Source organism: Talpa europaea (assembly GCF_964194135.1).
Source record: "Talpa europaea genome assembly, chromosome: 10".
In the NCBI taxonomy this organism is placed as follows: domain Eukaryota; kingdom Metazoa; phylum Chordata; class Mammalia; order Eulipotyphla; family Talpidae; genus Talpa; species Talpa europaea.
The window spans coordinates 112,690,450-112,711,247 of record NC_140077.1 but is presented as its reverse complement, the minus strand read 5'-3'; the positions used below and the strand labels follow the sequence as shown (position 1 = coordinate 112,711,247).

Below are 20,798 nucleotides of genomic sequence, written 5' to 3'. Positions count from 1 at the left end.
CAAAATCACCTGTGTGATTTTTTAATTTATCACCTTTTATCTGAATTTTTCTTTTATTTTTTATTTTTAATCCAATTTTCCCCTATTTTTCTGTTTTTCATTTTCTTTCTTGTTCTAAATTTGTTGTGATTTTCCTTTTAAACAAGTGTGCCCCCTCCAGATCCCCGACCAGCCTGTACTCTCCCGGGGTGCACTGCTCCTGTCCCAGGCTCCTGTCCCTCTCCTGCCCCCCCCCCCGCGGGAGGGGTGGGGAGCGCTTCCAACATGCAGCCCTGAGGGTGCAGCCTGTGTGCTCAGCAGCTCCACGGTTCCCAGACCTCCAGGATAAAGTCCCAGCACCTCTGCTCACCCTTCCCGCTGGGCTCTCGCCCAGGGCCATGGCCTCGCCCGGGCAGAGTGTGGTGCCTGCTCGCCCCGGGCCGTCCCTCCTCGGCGTCTGTCCCCTCAGGGTGGGCATCCTTCCCCGCTCGGAGAAGTCATGTGTTCAAACCGCGGGGCCTGACTTCTCCAGGAAATGGGGTGTTTCCTCTTGGTTTCCACAGAACCTTCTTCACATCATAATTCTGTATTTATTGTCGCTTAATTATCAGTATTTGCGTTTACACAATGTCTCACCTACTCAACCGCGCACACTTCATTCAGTTCATCACGTAGGTGCGAGCAGAGCCGGGCATGGAATGTGCTCAACAACTGTTGACCGAATGAATTTTTGAAGTGAATACAGTTTATTTTGGGGATTGGTAAGGTCTGCGGTGGGGGGGGGGGTTTAATCTGTAGCCCATTTTCAGGGCAGTCTGTTCTGTGATTTCCCTTTCATAATGACAGTTTGCATTTGAATGGTACTTTCAGTTTTTCAAAGCATTTTATTCCCTACACTTCACAAAGAAGAGTTCTAAGCACCAGGGAAGGAAAACAAATTGTTAAGCGAACACCCAAATGCACATCGCATCACCCGGAGCATAAGGCAACATCTTGTGATAGATTTGCAAACACGTTTTATGGGCTAATGTTATCACAGCCTTTTATTTCACCTAATGACTAAGGTATGATTCTGTCTGTTTGATCGTAAGGAAACCCAAAATGAGGAGAGCTTGTCTTCCAGAAGTTGCGTCAGCTTGCACCCACTGACTCATCACCACCCTCTGGGAGTCAGATACATGACCCAGGAGAGGGAAATATTTTCAATACCCTTGGGGGCGAAACAGGAGAAAGGAGAATCAGCAAAATCAGAAAACACTTCTAGCTCCTAAGTCATTCAGAGAAGAATCCAGTCCCGGGAATCTCTCCCTCTCACCTACTTCCATTCCTGGCTAGTCATTTCCTGCTCAAGCCAGCAGAGATGTTTCTTCCATCTGCGCACAGACTGTAAAGTGCTCTGGGAATGACCCTCCCTGGTGAAGCCGACAAAGACCTGCACCGGCTGGAAGTCTGGAAAGCTGAGCAGAATCTGCTGCCTGTGGGTAAACCAGATTTTCAACCCCGACTAATGACCAAGGCCCGGGATAAAGATGATTTAAGCAATGGACATACCCAGCCTTTGCACCCCTGCGGCACATTCTGCAGGAAGGAAGAAATGAGTTGGGGCATTGCACGCCTCTGTGCTTACGCAGCATCTGGGTGTCTTTAGGTCAAAACAGCTCAGAACCAGAACCCCCCCCTCCCCCGGCCCTAGAATAATTACTTTTTCCACGTCAATGATTCACTGCTCCTACCTACATAAACTAAACTCAGCCTTGTGCATGCTGGAACAGTTCTCACTGAGTAAAATCCGTCCAACTGCTTCCCCGACTCAGTGCTCACTGATTACCTAATAAACTGTGTGTGTCACCGAGGCTTTTATTCCAGTGAACGCAGCCATTCTTTTTCAGGACCATTCAGCTCCGGAATTTTTTTTTTTTTTTTTCCATTTCAGCTGGTCCCTCTCCTGCCTCTCCCTGTGCCACAAACGTGCCATGCAGTGACAGTCCATCCCGCTGGCAGACCACCACCGCGCAGCTTCCCATCCAGTCAGGCCTGGGGTAATCTCTGCCTTCCACAGGTCACCCACCCAGCCCCTGTCCTCCCTGGCTTGGCCTCCACGCTCTTAGGAGCTGTTCCCCAAACCCAGCCGGGGCTTTGGCATAAATTTCCTTTCCTCGTGCGTAAACCCCCCCTCGCCTCTCCAAGCCCACGTAACTGCCAGCTCCCCAGGCCCTGGCCCGAGCGCGATGCCAGCTCTCCAAGCAGCCCAGCCCCAGCCCGCGAAGCTCTAGGCCCACCGGCCGCTGGAGGGGGGCGCACGGGCTGGCCCCCCGGCCCGGGAGTCCGAGGAAAGCCCCCAGGAAGGGGCACCTCCCGCGGGCGCGGCCCTCGCTGGCCACGGGGGCGCTTGGGGGCGCGTCGGCGCCGCGCGACCCCCCGCGCGCGCACGTGTCGGGGCTCGGCCGGCCACCGCCGGGGCGCGGGCCTCGGGGCGCGCCCATCGCCGCCGGGGCGGGGGCGCGCGGGTCCCTCCGGCTGCCGCCCGGCCCCCCGGCCCGGCCCGCCCCCGCCCCCGCCCCCGCCCCCGCCCCCGCCCCAGAGGCGCGTCGGGCCCGGCTCCCCGCCCCTCGCGCGCCCCGGCCCGCGGCGCCGGCCTGCAGGGCTCGGGCGCGCACCCCCCGCGCCCCGCTTGGTAGCGCCCGCTTTGTCAGCCGCCCGCGCGCGCGAGCCGCCGCCCGACGGCCCCGAGCCGCCCTCGCCCGCCGGGCCCGGCCCGCGCGGAGACCCGGCGGCGCCCGGCATGTTCCAGAGCCCGCGGCGGCTGTGCTCGGCGCTGCTGCGGAGGGACGCGCCCGCCCGGCGCCGCCCGCGCGCCCCCGGCCCCGGCCCCGGCCCCGGCCCGCCGCCCGCGCGCCCCCGCCCGCCGCCCGCCCCGGGCGCCCCGCGGCCGCGGACCCCGGCAGGTGAGGCGCGGGGGCCGGGCGCGCGCGGGCCCCGACATCGCCCGGCCCGGCGCACCCGGGGACCCGTCATCTGCTCCCCGCGGGGCGCCGGCGGGCCCGGCTTTCCGGCCGCGTGGCGGGGCGTGGGCGCGGGGTGGTCTGGCACGGGTGGGGGCGGGGGCGCTTTCAGTCCTGGGGTCGGTCGCTGTCCGCGGGCCTGGGGGGACCGTGGGGGGGAGATGCTCCCCCTCGCCGCGCCCCGGCGCCCCGGCGCCCCGGGCTTCCCCGTCTGGAGAGCAGGTCCCCGCGGCTGCCGAGTCCCCCCGGATTCATCGCACGGTTCCAAGCAAGGAATCAAGTTGCTTTTTCAAATCCAGCCGTTCCAGCCGCAGGGGAGACTGCACGGGGGGCTGCCCGGGGCGGGGGGCTGCCGCGGAGGACGTCGAGGGCGGTTCCAGGTGACCGGTAGCCGCGCTGGCTTTGCAAGGTCTGGATTAAGAGCAGGACAGATGGGGAGGGTGCGTGTCCCTGTGGCTCTTTTTTTATTATCTTTTTTTTCCCCCATTATTTGCCTGCAGTCATTTTTTAAATTTTTTTAATTATTCTTTTTTTAATTTTATATATATTTTTACATCATTTTTCATTTTTGCACAATGTATGCATTTTCATCTTGGTTCTAGTCCCCATACCATTCCCACCCCCCTTGTTTTGATCCTATTCCCTTCTCCACCCCCACCCCCATAGTGTGCTCTGGTTTATAGTTGCGTGTTGATTTTTATTTTTACTTTATTATAATTAGTCTTTTTCCTGGTCCCTTATTTAGGTTTTCTAGATTCCTGCTATGAGTGAGACCAGCTGGTATTTGTCTTTTTCTTTCTGGCTTATTTCGCTGAGCATGATCCCTTCCCGCTCATTCCATGTTGCATTTGTAAATTAACAACAGTGTCCATCCAGCCAGGGGTGGAAGCCACCTGCTCCGGGTTACTGGAGTGGAGATTTAGGCTGAGACTTTTAAAATTAAGCCAGTTCAACTGGTTACTGGAGACTCTAAACTATTATTTTTCCCAAAGCGTGAGCTTGATCGTCATAGTCACCTATTTTTCCCAGTTCTGCAGGCATTTGTCACATGGTGAAGTAGCTGCCAGGGTGAGTACCACCCAGCAACTGTGAGTGTTTTTTCTCTCTCTGGAAATTTTCGGGAGGAACATTGTTAGGTTGGAGGTGGGAGAAGTGAGAAGGGAAAAAAAAAAAAAACAGTTGGTGCCTCCTCCTGTATGAGCAAAAAAAAGTCCCTCAAAGTCCCTTGGAGGCAGTTCGTCGGCGGGTGCTTCTTGGGAACGCAGATGGCCTGTGTGCTCCGATGCAGATAGCTGTGCTCTTAAAATACGGGAGGAAAAGGTGGCCAGGCCAGATAGAGCATCTGGAAAGTTAGGCTTTTGGCACAAAAAGGTGGTTTCATGAACGGATAAAAATTTGAACTCTGTGATACTTCAAGTGCTCTGGACAGTTCCTCCACGCTACAGGCGGTTTTCCTGTTTGGTGCTGTTTTGCTGCAGTTTCAGCTTCAGGTGCTTGCTGGAAGAAACCGGTGAATACATTCATTCGCTCGCTCATTGCTTGATCACTCATTCGTGGGAGGAGTTTTCCAGAGTGTCCCGCAGGCTGGCCGTCTGACAGAAGCTGAGAGAATGTCAACTTGAGTCTGCTTTGAAGGAGTTTACTGCCAGGAAGAGAGATGAGAGTTGCACAAAGAAATGAGTGTTTAATGAAATGAAACACCTTTTATTCTCTGACTGTGAAGGCCCCACACAAGGTGCTGGGGTAGGACAGGAAGTCCCTTGTAGCGAGGCTGAGTTTTCTAGGCTGGAGGAAGTGGTTAGTATTGAGCTGGGCCTTGAAGCAGGCTTGGTATTGAAAGGAGCTGAGAGCCAAGAGAGAGGACGGAAGGAGGCACCTTGCAAGAGGTTTCCCAGAGAGCCTCAAGCAGCCTTATGTGCTTGTTAAAAAAAAAAATGCGGCTTCGTGATCCTGCTGTGCACCTATTAAACCAAATCCTTCCGGGCAGGTCCCTGTCCACGTGGCTTAACAAAATAACAGAGCGTAACTCCAGATTGTTCTTCTCTGCCCCAGAGTTTAAACATCTGGCTGGAGATGTTTCAAAGAGTTGAAAATGACTGCTCCTCTACTCTTTTGGGTTATAAGATGGACGCATGCGCCCCAACACTTGGCCCCCTCTGATAATCAGTTCCTTCCTGACTTAGCGCCTTAGTCAGGTCACCGGAAGACAGAAGACAAACACCATGGATGGCCTGGGAGTCGGCCGGTCTTAGGAGAATTTCAGGGGCACCTTGGAGCCAGTCTTGCTATTTTGCTACCTTTTCTCATGCATGACAGCAGCCCCCCAAGAAGCCACAGGGGAGCCTTGTGTGGAATTGGAAATGTCGGCCTCCAGATCCCCAGATAATGGAGAGGCGGCCGAATGACGGTTCGCCAGCCCTGGAACACGGTGCTTTTTTTCTTGGTACAATTTTAAAAGCAAATACCAGCTCATTTGAGGAGGCGGCTTTATTTCGTATGTCCCTTAACTCTGAGAGTAAGCTGCTTATGAGAGAGAAAAGGGGGAAAGCTTGTAATTATCAAGCTTCTACAGAATAAATTGCTGTCCTTGTGGGAGAACTAAGGCATCATTTCCCTGTAGCGCGTGTGCGAGAGTGGAAATAGAGTGGACTGACTTGAGCACCTCGGCCGACGCGCATGTGGACATTTGCAGACCCCTTCACCTGCTCCTCTGAGCGCCGGGCTGTAGAAAAACTAAAGATGATGCTAAATTGCTGAGTGCAGCCACAAGCCGTACTGGACACAACATACTGGAGGCCCATACAGTGTGCTGTGTGTCACTGATTCTCTGTGGCAGGAGTTGGGAAGAGAGAGATCAGCGTGGCTGGATTTATTGGGGAAAACTTTGAATCGGTGACAGGGTTCTTGGGTGGAAGGGGGTGCAGTGGATGTGGGGTTTAGACTCCACGCACCCACAAGAAGGTGGTGGGTGTGGAGCAGTGCGGAACCCCCTGCGAAAATAGGTCCTTGCAGAATCTTGGAAAAGCACTGATGTCTTACCCAGCTGCTTGAGTCCCTTCTTCGTGGGGGGAGCCTTTGTTAGGGGGTCCGTTTAGCAAGGCCCCAGGTGTTTCTGGGAGGATGGGGGGGTAGTCTGTGAGCGCCACCTTGGGTGCTAAAGGTACCTAGTCCTGGAAAGTTGGAGAAAACTGGGGAGACTTCTAGAAGAGTGTGAAGGTCTTTGGGCTTGGACCCTGAGGCAGTTGAGGACCTGAACAAGAACCGTTCCTCACCTAAGCCAGAGCAGCCTTTACAAAAGGACCGGAACTGCCTTAGAAAGCTCAGTGAGAAGGAAACAGGCTGACGCTGCTGCGTAGGTGTGAGCGTAGGTGTGACCGTGCACGCACCGTGGCGGAGCGGTGGGTACCAACACCTGGCTGGTCTGTGATGTTTACCGAGGGAAGTGAGCTGTTGACATTCTGGTTTCTCAGAAGCAGGACGGGGGAGGTGCACTTGCATATTCCCGAAAGTAGCCTAAATATTTGGGATTTACTGTTACTCTTAGATTAGAGGGAACCTGCCTTCCATAGGAAGGAGCGGGCCCTTGAGTGAGTCTTCCCCTCTGCGTGGTCTCAAGTGACGCTGAGTGTGGGATCGAGGCCCAGGGGAGGGGCTGAGGGCGATGCCTGCCTGCCCTCCCCGCAGTGGCCTTAGATGCTTTTCCTTTTTCTCTTCTTCACTATCAAAAAAATGCCTGCACCCCGTGAAGATCCAGATTTTGGTGTCTGAGGGGGCCTGAGGTCCACTGGCTGTGACACGTAGCCCAGGTCCACTCGTGAGACTTGTTTCACTAGACACAAGGCTGCTAGAAGTTTCTTCCTGATGCCTCAAAGCTGTGCCTCCTAATGTTAGGGGCTCCTGCTGGATAATGAGAGGTTGTGCAGAAAGGAGCGGGCCGAGACGCCCAAAGGAAGTGCTCAGAGGTTATGGGCGGCCGGGATGTTACAGTGAGGACTGTCACGGGAGGCTGTCTGGGAAGTCGCCTGTCCGGTCCCATCCCTCCCACCCTACCCCCGTCTTCCGGTCCCTTCTCTTCTGTCCTTTCCTCCAGATCTTGAGCTTACGGTACCCGGGCGGGTCCATTTGCCAAATCTCCCAGTACCTCATCCAGGGTGCCAGGCGAACCACTGTGCAGGTTCTGAAGCTGCTGAGATAGAATCTCTCTTTCCTTTTAGGTTTTGCTTTCATGGGTATGATGTACCCATGAGGTACCCAAAGGCAGAGGTTCTTTCAAATCTTACACACAAACGTATTCAAGAATTAATTTCTCTTTCAGATGTTGCTTTCTGAATTTGTTTGGAAAAATTTCATGGGAAAAAGTTTTTGAGGTAACATTCGTTTAGCTACCATATGGGTTCAAAGATTCCATTTTTTCACCACAGTCACCACCAACCGAGTGGCCCCGCTCGGCCTCCTTCTGGCCGCCCGCCCCTCTGGTACCCACCATGGGGTTATTAGTCTAAACATTTTGTTTTGTTTATGTGCCACATAGGAGTGAAATCACACACTGTCTCTCCTTCTGACTTATTTCACATAGCCGTGAGGCCCATCCATGTTGCAAATGACAAGGTTACATCCTTTTTCATGACCGAGTAGTATTCTCCTGTGTATATGCAACTTATATGTGTATATGTATATGTAACTTAGGATAAATGATAAATTGTTTATTCAATCTAGAGACATGCCATCCTTATACAGGAAAAGTTTGCTTCTTGGATCTTTCATCCACTGTGTCATCTCTGGTCCTCGTGTCCTTGAACTCCCATACGACAAATCACTGGCCATGTGGGTCTGGACCCCACGTCTCTCAGTTCACTTTTTAATGGCTCTCACGTCTCCATTTTGTGAGATTTTCTGAAATTTCTATTTCTGGACATTTTCTACTTCTGCCATGGCCCTTTTTTTCAGAGGCCCATCCTTGGACTGTGTCCATTAATTCCTCCTGTGGCTCTTAGCGTGTGTGGGGGGGGTGCTTGTTTCCCCCTCAGGCCTTTCTCCTGAAGAGGAGAGGCACCACGTGCAGCGTGCAGGTCAGGTGAGAACAGGTGGAGATGAGAGCAGGTGGCGACCACCACTTCTGCCCAACCAGGGAAGGCACCTGTGTCAGCCCCTCGCCTCCTCTTTTGAAACTGTCCTGAGGGGTGCAGAGCTAGCACCCCGTCTAAGCTGCTCTCTTTCTGGGGCTTGGCATCCTCTGTTTTTGAAACTGTCTCTGGTTCCAGCTCCCAGATGGAATACGCCAGGCCGGCCTGTGTGTGAGGGAAGTGACGTAACTAGCCCAGCTGTTCCAGGCGCCACCTTGAAGGATTTGCCCCAGCAGTGCCCAGCCCTTTGCCTCTGTTGACGCAGCCTAGTTTCTTGGATCTCCCCTTGGGAAGTCACCTTCGCTTTACCTCTGGGTAAACTGCTTTACCTTAACCCCTGTTCCCCTCACTCTGGCTTCTCTGAACTCAGCCCCGCCCTGGACATCTTCCACGTCTTTGACCAACCGATGGCGTCCTTTCTGGGTTTCCAGAATGTTTGCTTCAATCTTTGGGGGCAAAAAAAATTGCGTACATGTACTTCACTCCCGAAAGCTCTCAGGAAGGAGAGAGAATAGGTGCCGGCTCCTGACCCACTGACCATATGCAACGTAGCAGTCTCCGTCTTAGAAGCAAGCAGTGGGATTGGAGAGCTTAAGGCCGTCGACAGCTGCCTTTACTGCCCGTGAGAACCGTTTTCTCCTTCTTTTAAATGATGGAGACCTTTCACTGTTTTTGTGCTGTTCCTACAAACAATGCAAGTTCATTGTGATATAGAATCCAGAGCAGGGATCTGGACGCTCTCTGGTATAAATATCTAGGTAGCAAATATTTTAGGCTTAGCGAGCCGTGGCTCTCTTAGCGTGGACGTGGTCACGGACGACAGCACTTTATGGACATTGAAATTGAATTTTATATAATTTTCACATTGTGAAATTTTCTTTTCAACCCTTAAAAAAACATGAAAGGTGATGCAAGCTGCTTCCCTCCCTCCCCACCCTGCCTCGCCTTTCCTTTGTTTCCTTGGGTGAGTGTTGGGCAGCAGCGGCTGCCCCTTCACCTGGACAGTTGGTGTGTAACAAGCAAGCTGGGTGTGTGTTGTGATGGGGCCTTCTGGTGCCGGGGAGGAGATGAAGATGAGGAGGTTTTTCCTTACTATATAAATGAATATTTGTGCAATTAAATTAACATACACAACCCCCCCCCCCAAAAAAAAAAACCCATGCAAGGTCACAGGCAGCCCAAGACCAGCAGCGTGAGACTGGCTCACGGGCCACAGCGCTGGACCCCAGGCTAGAAGCAGGGGCCCCACGTGCAGTCAGCAGGATGCCCGGCTCAGCTTCCTGTTTGCATTCAGGGCTGTGAAGGTGTCGTCTCATTGGGCATCGCGTAGTAACAGGGACCTGATGTCTTCGTGGACGAGCCACTGAGTTTCTGCCTTTTCTCCTTCCTCTTTGGCGCGTCATGCTACAAAACCCCCACTCGGGGGAGTGACTGTCCAGCCAGCGAGCAGTTGCCCGCCAGTTCCGTATTAAGCTGGGCTTCTACTGTGGAGAGATTGCTTTTTCTCGGTGGTATTTTCCATCAGGCGTGACTGAGGCACAGCTCAGCCTTGTCTGGAAAACACTCTGACATTCTGCCTGGTCTGTCGCCGCTGCCCAGTGAAAAAGGCCACTTGGATTGTCACACAGTGTGCAGATGGCTGTATTTTTAGACACACTAGGCTGAGAGTCACGACCTTCACTCGGTGGCTCTAGTAATGCCACATGGGTCATTAAACTGCCTTGTACACTTTGTGCCAGCGTGCGGTGGCAGTGACGTTGGCTGGGGCCGGGCAGGGGGGTGGAATTTGACCTCTGTTTGTTCCTGCGTCGCCCGGGCAGGCCCCACGGCTGCTTCCCGACTGTCGGGGAGGCCGGTGAACAGAGGTCCAAGGTGCAGGGGACACCCAGGCCCAGACCCCTGGCTCACTGACAGTCTGAAGAAAACTGTAACTAACTTCAGGGCCGTGTCTGTAAAATGGCCAAAACAATAGCTGCTCGGCCGGTGATGGCGCGTGGAAGGCGTACGGCGTGGCTCAGCTCTCCAGAGTTAACAGGCGTCTCTTTCAGCCCAGAGAGCGAGGCCACTGACTGGGGCAGAGCTAACATTTAGATGCCTCTGAGGAATGTGGTCTGACCCAGTGAACCCTCGCAGCGGCCAGTGAGGTCGGTTGCAGTGATCCCCAAATGAAGAAACCCAGGGGTCAGAGAGGTCACTAACTTTTCAGGGTCCTGTTCGTCAAAGCAGGGGCCGGGATTTGAAACCAGGCAGCCTGACTCCAGTCACGTGTTTAATTCTGTGCGTGGTTTCTCCTCATCTTACTGCAAAGAGCAAAGCAGAAGTTCAGCCACGGGCTTGCGCCTGCTGACACACTGACTGCCCAGCTCTCCCGCAAGACAGGCCACTAAAATATTTGATCCGCGTCAGAAAATAGGATCTCGCTGGACGAGCACTCAGAATGCAGGGCCTAGGGTCCAGGAATCTGCGGCACAAGTCCACACTTGGTCCATCTGTGAGGTGGAAGGCAGGGGAACCCTCGCGCTCTCGTGGAGTTTGCGCTCTGAGCTGATGGCTGCATACCACACACAGTCTCCGGTGACAGCCTCAGAAAACCCCAGAAGATGGATTTCATGTAGTAGTGAGTCAGGACCAGTCTAAACTTCACGAGTCTTCATCTGTAGAACAGCCAAGGGGCTCGTGAGTGGGCAACAGCCATCAGCAAGGAAGAGCCCAGGAAACTGCAGACCCTCCCAGGCCTGACGGGAGCCGGTGCTCTGCTGTCGCCTGCTGTCCTGACTTTCATCGGGGCCGGGTGTGGGCTGGCGTGAACAGACACACGCAGCCTCGTGGAGCCTGCAGTCTGGACTAATGCAGACACCCAGGCCACTGTTTGAAAAGCAGATCAGGCAGGAAAAGCAGCCTCGAGCTTGGTCCACAGCACCCCGCAGGCCTGGGGACTGTGGCTCTTACTGAAGTAAATATTCAATGTGTCTGTGTCCAGCTTCCCAGCTGGTTTGTGTGGGTGGTCACCAGTACTTTGCGAGTACTTCCCCTCACTTGTCTCCAAGGCGGCCTTGAGTACCCCCAACCCACCTACCCTGAGGAGCCTCCGGCCCTGCACTGGCACCCAACCCGCGAAGCCTTCCAGGCGCCAGCGCTGGCCCGTAGGTGGCAGCAGAGGCTGCTGTTCCCGGGGAGTCTGCCGGTGACGTCCGTCCTCCGGGTTTTCTGTTCTGCACTGACCGAGGTTTCCCGGAGCCCAAGGTTGGGGCTCCCTGGCTTCCTAGGTGTGCTCCCAGATAAGCTTGGCTTGTGTTTGGTTTTCAGTTTCTAAACGGCTGCCAAGCCACGTTTCAAGACACGGAGCTCGAGCTCATTGTGAGAGGAATTATTCACAGGCTGGATGGTTCTGGCAAACTCCAGGATCAGCAGTCGTGGTAACCGGAGGCGGTGAGTGGAGAAGCGGTAGGAGGTGCTGCTGGGTGCGCGGCGGGGACTGCTGGGGAGGGAGGCCCGCTCTGCCTGGGGCTTGGCTGTTAGGGCCTCAGCCTGCTCTCTGCTTACTTGGGTTTCATTAAACCCTGGTCGTTTCCTCTGACGGTCAGCCCTCTCCAGAACGTGCACTGGGGTCTGCTGTTGCTCTGGAAACGGGCAGTAATTGGTAGTGCTTAGAGCAAACATTCCAGTGTTCTTCGTGGTAGCTGCCACTTTAGCTCCCACGCTCAGGGCGAGTCTGGGAACCTGTCAGTGAACTTTCTGTGTTTGAGTTGAAACCCACTGATCTGTCTGGTATACTCTGTGGGGCTCCTCTACCCAGTGTGATTTTGCATTGGTCACTTGGGAAATGTTGGTTAACTGGGCGAAGCAGATCTTCCAAATGTTATGCAATATCCACCTCTACCAGCAGTATCAACTCCAGGCTTGTCAGAAAAATCTTGTACTGGGAACCTGTTAAGCTCCTGGCGGCAAATAGAAGTTTTCCCAAATTTTCCAAGTGTTCATCAGTGACACAGATACTGTTGGTCACGTTCCTTCACGTGACAGACTCACATCATGTATCTCAGCGATAGCTGCAGCCTGCCTGCTGCTCTTTCAGGTGGAGAGGGTGCTGGGTGAAGGAAGAGGCCCAGGCCTTTTGCAGCTGGCACTCAGCTGAGCGCTTTTCTCTAAGACATCGTGTTGTGGTCTGTGGCAAAGTGCTGCATGGGTACTTGTTAGAAAGACATGTCTTCAAGGTTCTAGATTTAGCAAGAATACTTAATTACCGCCTCGTTAAGGACACTTTTGAGTAAAACTGTGATTGTTTAAAGCAGAGTTGGTGGCAGAGACCCAGCAACGGCTTGTGGCATCCGGTGGCGCGGTGGGCAAGACCAGTAGCCCCTCAGGGGAGAAGCCAGCGACATCCCCGGGTCATGGGCACAGTTCTGGCCGAGAGCCCCTCTGAGAGGGACTGAGCCCCCCACCCAGGCGTCTGTCGACCCCCCCTTAGAAGCTGCTGCCAGGCATCTTTCCTTAGTGGGTTGTAGCCTGACTGTAGGTGGGTCAAGACCAGCATTTTTTAAAAGTGGAGTGAAATACACGGGAAAGTCGGTGTTTTGCTCTTTAGCTCTTTATGTCTGCACGTGTGCGCTGACTTGGGGGCGTAGAATGGATTTGTTGCCTGAGTTTTTCTGTTTACTGGCTTGAATACACATCGTATAGATAATACGTGAACATATATAAATATTCACATGCTATATCCTTATAGCAGCTCTAAAAGATGATATTTGTAACTGAAAATATTCGCCGTACAGAAAAGCCACATCTGCTGGGCAGTGACTAGACAAGGCCCCGCGACCTGCCAGGAACAGCAAACTCCAAACAAAGAAGCCCTTAGCTGTCACGCTGGTTGACAAGATGACTTTAGATGATCCTCTTTTCATTCATCCTGCCAACAACTCTCACCTTCCAGCGCCCCCTGCTCACCATCCACTCCAGCCAGACTGGCCCTGGCAGAGAGCAGTTTTGCAGTTACTCGGGTTCCCCTCCTCTCCTGAGCCCCTGCAGTGCAGGCGCGGGTGGCCCCTTGCCAATCTGGGCTGCTCTTGCTCTCCCCACCCCGGGCGCTGTTGTAACCTGCAGGCGTGGGGTCTGTCCTCTGCGCCGGCACGTCTGGGCCTTGGGCGGCGCATAGTCTGCGCCCACCACCCTTGCTCCAGACAGAGCGGGTCCCGCACCCGAAAACCCCCGGGTCAGCGCTCCTCCGGGCCCACAGCCGCCACCTGTCTCTAGAGTTTCGCCTCTTCCAGGTGTCACCTGAACAGTCGCACAATGCCATTGTTAGGGTTAGTTTCACTCACCAAATATAGTTGAGACTCTCCGCGGCATGTGACCGAATCCTGCAGAGCCACAGCGCGTGCCCTTTTCATCACCGATGGCGTCTCGCGGTGGCACCACAGGTGGTCCGTCCCAGGAAGGGCGCTCGGGCGCAGGGTTTGGCGGAGAGGCTGCAAACACGTGCATATCCTCAGGTGAACGTACGTCTGCAGCTGCCTAGGGAAGTACCTGGGGGCGTGAGCATCGGCCTTATGCTAAGTCCGTGTTTCATTTGTTAAAAAAAAACGCCAGCAGGCTGTCTGCCGGAGCGCTGCCATGTCAGCAATGAGTGGAAATTTGTGAGATCGGTGTCATTAGTTAATATTCAACAGAACTTACCATCGGGTTTGGGATTTCCTTTGTGGGGAGATAATTTAATAAATCTGCTGCCCTCATTGAACTGCTCCATGGAGCAGGGTGGGGAGAAGGGGCCAGCCCTGGGGCAGGAGCTTTACTGGTACGAAGTTCCCTTGCCCAGGCTCAGACTAGGGAAAGACACTGTCCTGTCAACATGCCACAGCTGTCCCCAGCCCTGAGATGACAGCAGCCCTTGCGGTGCCCACCCCACCTGGGCGGCTCAGAGCAGGCCTGGTCTTCTGGAGGAGGGCGGCCCGCTGGACACATCTTCCAGACCGTCTGTCCAGGTCCTCATTTCATGCTCCGGCTGATTTCATCCGTCTCCGGGGGTCCTTGGGTGTGCCCCTGGCCACGTGTGATCCGAGGAGCAGAGCGTGGTCAGTGCCAGCGGTTCCCCTCCACCTAGTCCTTCTCCCACACTTGGCCTCAGCCATCTTTCTCTGGTACCAAGAGCAGGTCAGTGCCAGGAAAACGTTCTGTGATCCAATTTCCAGTGTGTTCTAGACCCGAGTGATGTTACCACACCTGGTGGGATTTGCCCTTCTGGGTCTCCAGTGTGAGGGGAACGGGTCCTTCTGAATGACGTGTTCAGAGAAAGGGTCATGCGTCACTTGACGATAGATCCAGAGAGAGGGACAAATTCAGAGACGCGCCCGAGGCGACTCCATCAGCGTCAGGAGTGTGTCCCCAAACTGGTGGGGCTGCCTGGCCGCGCCCCGCCGCCTGGAGGGGCCCTGCTGTTGGCGGAGCAGCGTGAGTGACGGAAGCGTCTCTCGTGTGAGTAGCAGATGCGAGTTGGAAGTTGCCTCCTGGCAAACCTGGATGCATTTTCCAAATAACCTTAAAGAAGTTACGGTCGCTTAGCAAGGCCCCATGTGAGGTGCGGCGGGTCCAGAGAGCGGCGGGGGCCGAGTGGCCGTGGAGCCGGGTCGCAGTCGGTCCGCCGATGCCCATCCCGCTCCAGGCCCTGGCACTGAGCTCTGCCGCGTGATGCCCTTCATCTTTTTTGCTGCAGAGCTTTCGCTTTTGAGGGCAGTGTAGGGCGGGGGAGCAGGCGAGGGCCTCCCAGCCCCCCGCGCATCTTGACTCGCTCTGGGCTCCCTGGCGTTCTCCCTGGGTCTCTTCTCTCCAGCCCTTGCCCGCCGCTCTCCGGACTGCCCTTACATGCTCCCGGCCCGGGTGCACCCACGCCGCACTCGGGTCCGCCGCCCGGCCCGCGCGCCCCAGCCCGGCTCCCACGCGCCTCCTGCATTCGGCCGCGGGCGAGAGCCGCGAGGCCCAGGCCCCCAAAGCCTGAGCGTCCGCATTTACCCTGCGGTCAGGTTTTTGAAGGCTTTTAGGGCCAAAGTGGCCCCGTCCCCGAGAGGGCCAGGGGGCGTCCCTGAGCGGGCAGCCGGCCGCAGGGGCGCGGGCCGTCGGCGTGGGGCGCCGTGGTGCGTGTGCGAGATACACGCGGCCCGCGGGCACACGCGTGCATGCTGGGGCCCCTGCAGCTCCTTGCCTCCGTCTGGTTTTCTTTTTACTGGGGAACAAAGAGTGATGAAGGAGCCACAGACGCGCTCGCCTGCTGTGTGGCCCCCTGAGTCCCAGGGCGTTTGGTGGTGACTGGCACCTGCGCCAGCGGGTGTGACTGGCGGCTGGCCTCAGAGCCCCCCCCCCCCAGATAATGTGCCTCACAAAGAAAACGTGCGTCTTTCAAGAGGCGACGTGAGTGTGGTGGGGAACGGGGGACTCCAGGTTCCTCCCTGGCAGGACTCAGGGTGCCCGGAGTCCCAGCACTTGCTTGGAGTCAGACTGGCCCCTACTTTTCCTCTGACGGTGGTGGCGGGGCGCTGCGCCCAGGGAGCGCTCTGCTGCTCTGCTCGTACACTTCGGGCTACAAGCAAGCACAGGACAAGCCCCCGAGACAGGCCGGCGTCCTGCCCGCCACGCCTCCCCCTGCAGCCTCTCACCCTCTCCCCCAACTCCTCTGTATTTTTAAAGCTCGAGCGGCTGCTGTCCAGACTCCCTCGCGCAGTGACGCTCACAGAGGCCCGGGAGGCCAGGCCCTGAGCCCCGGGGAAGAGGAAGGCCGTTCCCGCCCCGGGGCCTGTGGGCGGCGTGGGGGGCACTCCGGTCAGCTCCTTCCCCTCCGGACCAGCCGGGGCTCCCTGGCTCCAGCTCCTGGCGGCTGTGCCGGTTGGGAGAATGCAGCGGCGGGGAGGGCCTTGCTGGCAAGCCCGGCCGCGGCCCCAGCCTCGGGGCTTAGAGAGAGGCCTTCAAGACAAAAAGTCCCAAGGACAAGTCCTACCTCAGGAGGGGCAGCCAAGCCCCAGGCGTCTCTCCTTAACCGTGACCGGCCCCCCAACAGGGCTTCTGCGAGTGGGGCCCAGCCCGGGGCCTCTGCCGCGTCTGCAGAAGGGGCTTCAGAGCCGTGGACCCGCCTCCGGGGAGGGCGGCAGAGGACGGCCCGGGCCCGAGTAACTGTGCTTTCCCCCCGCAGCCTGTCCCATGGGAAGCGGGACCAGCCGGCTCTATGGCGCGCTCGCCAAGACCCTGCACAGCAGCGCGGCCGCCCAGCACCCCGAGTACCTGGTGGCCCCGGACCCGGAGCACCTGGAGCCCCTGGACCCTAAAGAGCTGCTGGAGGAGTGCAGGGCCGTCCTGCAGAGCCGGCCTCCCCGGTTCCAGCGGGATTTTGTGGATCTGAGGACAGACTGCCCCAGTAGCCACCCGCCCATCAGGGTCATGCAGTGGAACATCCTCGCCCAAGGTACGCCCTCCCTCTGCGCCCGCACGCCCAGGCCTGGCACCCAGGAGGGCAGAAAGTGCGGCCGCAGGAGGAGGGGGGCTGGGGCGCCGAGAGCAGCTCCTGCCCGGGCGTGAGGGGTCACCTGGCTTTACCAGTAAGTCCCGCAGCCTGAGATGTCTCCTTCCCCTTGTTGGTGAGCTGCCAGCCGGCGTCTCCCAGCACGTCCAAACTCAGGCCCCCTCTTAGCAGCCTGGCGCCTTCCGCTGCAGCCCAGGGCCTTGGACTGCAGGGACTGAGTCTGCGGGGGGTGCAGGCCTTTCTGCAGGGGGTGGGGTTCTCTGCTCCTTCACAGGCCTCTTTCCTGCCTCTGCCCAGTGAGAAGCAGCCTGATGAGTCAGCTCCCCGTACAGCAGAGGAAATCCTTAGGAAAAGCGCACGAGCCTCTCCCCCTGGGAAAGAAGGGCATCCCCCCGGCTCGCCAGGCTTCTGTTTCCCCAGGTGTTCAGACTCAGGAAAGCGGCCGATTTCAAGTCGGTCCCAGCCATTCACCCCGAGAGGTGGCCCGGGCTCTCCAGCCCCTGCGGGGCCGGTGGGATTAGCATGTGGCGTTGACATGCCTCCTCCGACATAGTGTAGAGGCGCCCCGGGACTGCAGACACCGCCGCTGAGAGTGACACTTAAGACGTGGCGGCCTTGCTAGGGGAGGGGTCTGAATGTGAAGGAAAACCTGTGGCTTGCTTCACCTGGATGGAGGTGGTTTGCCGTAGAGGTTGAAGCAGTGCAGATGGTCACCACCGGCTGCCAGGCCGCTCCCGAGGGCTGGAGTGCCAGGCCCCAGGCGGTGCCGGGCCTCAGTGTGGTTGCGTGGTGGCCGAGGACTGACAGGCTTTCTTATTGCAGCTCTCGGGGAAGGCAAAGACAACTTTGTGCAGTGCCCCGTGGAGGCGCTCAAGTGGGAAGAGAGGAAGTGTCTCATCCTCGAGGAGATCCTGGCCTACCGGCCCGACATCCTGTGCCTCCAGGAGGTGGACCACTATTTCGACACCTTCCAGCCGCTCCTCAGCCGACTGGGCTTCCACGGCACCTTCTTCCCCAAGCCCTGGTCCCCCTGCCTGGACGTGGAGCACAACAACGGCCCCGACGGCTGCGCCTTGTTCTTCCTCCAGAACCGGTTCCGGCTGGTGGACAGCGCCAACATCCGGCTGACGGCCATGACGCTCAAGACCAACCAGGTGGCCATCGCGCAGACGCTCGAGTGCCGGGCGTCGGGCCGGCGCTTCTGCGTGGCCGTGACCCACCTGAAGGCGCGGACCGGCTGGGAGCGCTTCCGCTCGGCGCAGGGCGGCGACCTGCTGGAGAACCTGCAGGCGCTGACGCGCGGCGCGCAGACGCCGCTCATCGTGTGCGGGGACTTCAACGCCGAGCCCAGCGAGGAGGTCTACCAGCGCTTCGCGGCCTCCAGCCTCGGCCTGAGCAGCGCCTACAAGCTGCTGAGCGCCGACGGGCAGTCGGAGCCGCCCTACACCACCTGGAAGATCCGGCCGTCGGGCGAGAGCCGCCACACGCTCGACTACATCTGGTACTCGCGCCGCGCGCTCTGCGTCCGGGCCGCGCTGGCGCTGCTCACCGAGGAGCAGATCGGGCCGGGCCGCCTGCCGTCCTTCCACTACCCCTCGGACCACCTGTCCCTGGTGTGCGACTTCAGCTTCCACGAGGAGCCCGCCGCGCCCCCCTGAGCGCCCGCCGCGGCCCCGCGCGGGCTGCCGGCCTGGGACGTTTCCGGCGTCCTCGGACGCATGGCCTGAGGAGGGGGCTCCCCCTCAGCCTCGCCCCCCAGGCCCTGAGGAGGGGGCTCCCCCTCAGCCTCGCCCCCCCCAGGCCCTGAGGAGGGGGCTCCCCCTCAGCCTTGCCCCCCCCAGGCCCTGAGGAGGGGCTCCCCCTCAGCCTCGCCCCCCCCAGGCCCTGAGGAGGGGCTCCCCCTCAGCCTCGCCCCCCAGGCCCTGAGGAGGGGCTCCCCCTCAGCCTCGCACCCCCAGGCCCTGAGGAGGGGCTCCCCCTCAGCCTCATCCCCCAGGCCCTGAGGGGCTCCCCCTCAGCCTCGCCCCCCAGGCCCTGAGGAGGGGCTCCCCCTCAGCCTTGCCCCCCAGGCCCTGAGGAGGGGCTCCCCCTCAGCCTCGCCCCCCCAGGCCCTGAGGAGGGGCTCCCCCTCAGCCTCATCCCCCAGGCCCTGAGGGGCTCCCCCTCAACCTCGCACCCCCAGGCCCTGAGGAGGGGCTCCCCCTCAGCCTCATCCCCCAGGCCCTGAGGGGCTCCCCCTCAGCCTCGCACCCCCAGGCCCTGAGGAGGGGCTCCCCCTCAGCCTCATCCCTCAGGCCCTGAGGGGCTCCCCCTCAGCCTCGCCCCCCAGGCCCTGAGGAGGGGCTCCCCCTCAGCCTCGCCCCCCCCAGGCCCTGAGGAGGGGCTCCCCCTCAGCCTCGCCCCCCCCAGGCCCTGAGGAGGGGCTCCCCCTCAGCCTCGCCCCCCCCAGGCCCTGAGGAGGGGCTCCCCCTCAGCCTCATCCCCCCCAGGCCCTGAGGAGGGGCTCCCCCTCAGCCTCATCCCCCAGGCCCTGAGGGGCTCCCCCTCAGCCTCGCCCCCCAGGCCCTGAGGAGGGGCTCCCCCTCAGCCTCGCCCCCCAGGCCCTGAGGAGGGGCTCCCCCTCAGCCTCGCACCCCCAGGCCCTGAGGAGGGGCTCCCCCTCAGCCTCATCCCCCAGGCCCTGAGGGGCTCCCCCTCAGCCTCGCCCCCCAGGCCCTGAGGAGGGGCTCCCCCTCAGCCTCGCCCCCCAGGCCCTGAGGAGGGGCTCCCCCTCAGCCTCGCCCCCCCAGGCCCTGAGGAGGGGCTCCCCCTCAGCCTCATCCCCCAGGCCCTGAGGGGCTCCCCCTCAACCTCGCACCCCCAGGCCCTGAGGAGGGGCTCCCCCTCAGCCTCATCCCCCAGGCCCTGAGGGGCTCCCCCTCAGCCTCGCACCCCCAGGCCCTGAGGAGGGGCTCCCCCTCAGCCTCATCCCTCAGGCCCTGAGGGGCTCCCCCTCAGCCTCGCCCCCCAGGCCCTGAGGAGGGGCTCCCCCTCAGCCTCGCCCCCCCAGGCCCTGAGGAGGGGCTCCCCCTCAGCCTCGCCCCCCCCAGGCCCTGAGGAGGGGCTCCCCCTCAGCCTCATCCCCCAGGCCCTGAGGGGCTCCCCCTCAGCCTCGCCCCCCCAGGCCCTGAGGAGGGGCTCCCCCTCAGCCTCGCCCCCCCCAGGCCCTGAGGAGGGGCTCCCCCTCAGCCTCGCCCCCCCGCAGGCCCTGAGGAGGGCTCCCCCTCAGCCTCGCCCCCGCAGGCCCTGAGGAGGGGCTCCCCCTCAGCCTCGCCTCCCCCCAGGCCCTGAGGAGGGGCTCCCCCTCAGCCTTGCCCCACCCAGGCCCTGAGGAGGGGCTCCCCCTCAGCCTCGCCCCCCCAGGCCCTGAGGAGGGGCTCCCCCTCAGCCTTGCCCCACCCAGGCCCTGAGGAGGGGCTCCCCCTCAGCCTCGCCCCCCCCCCAGGCCCTGAGGAGGGGCTCCCCCTCAGCCTCGCGCCCCCAGGCCCTGAGGAGGGGCTCCCCCTCAGCCTCGCCCCCCCCAGGCCCTGAGGAGGGGCTCCCCCTCAGCCTCGCCCCGCCCCCGACCCAGGCCCTGGCCGGGAGCCCGGCCGATCACACCGTCTTTCCAGTCAAAGCGGTCACGGGAAAGGTGTTGGCACTCGGTGTCGGCTTGTCTTGTTTTCTTTCCCTCGGTATTACACTTTGATCCATTCAGGGCATTGAATTAGCCTCGTCTTGAAGCTTTTTCAGAGTGAGGGTTCTATGTAAAAATAGACTTGCCTGCGGCCTCCATCAGTAATAAGTATGCAAGAGCAGTTTCTCCACGCAGCATTTCCAGTTATTTATTTGTGGGGTTTTTGAATGTCAGCAAGATCTGCATGGCAATATTTATTTTTTTAATAACTTCATGTAAATTTAAGTAAATTATAGCATTATAAACATTTTCAAACCATGCAAAACAAGTCATAGAGTAATTTATAGTAATCTTCTTAGAGCTTCAAAATGTTTCTATTTGGATCTCATAAAATAGTAGCATACAAAGGATCTGTTGGGCCTGGAAAGGCTTTTGTAATTTAAGTGGAAATATCAGGTCTCCTTGACGCAGGCTTCTTGAACAACTCTTGCTGTACCTCCGTGTTGCCCCTTTCTTGGAGAGACTCCATGGCCAATCAG

General features: G+C 58.6%; 1 protein-coding gene across 1 annotated transcript; it reads left to right on the top strand.

Moving 5' to 3' along the window:
• Nucleotides 1–2,761: 2,761 nt before the first annotated feature.
• On the top strand, nucleotides 2,762–18,262 carry NOCT (nocturnin; the record flags this gene model as incomplete). The annotated part of the gene is made up of 4 exons (XM_084245603.1): nucleotides 2,762–2,839; nucleotides 7,072–7,132; nucleotides 16,278–16,547; nucleotides 17,427–18,262. 4 exons carry the CDS (start codon nucleotides 2,762–2,764, stop codon nucleotides 18,260–18,262), a joined length of 1,245 nt encoding a protein of 414 aa, XP_084101729.1.
• Nucleotides 18,263–20,798: the final 2,536 nt, after the last annotated feature.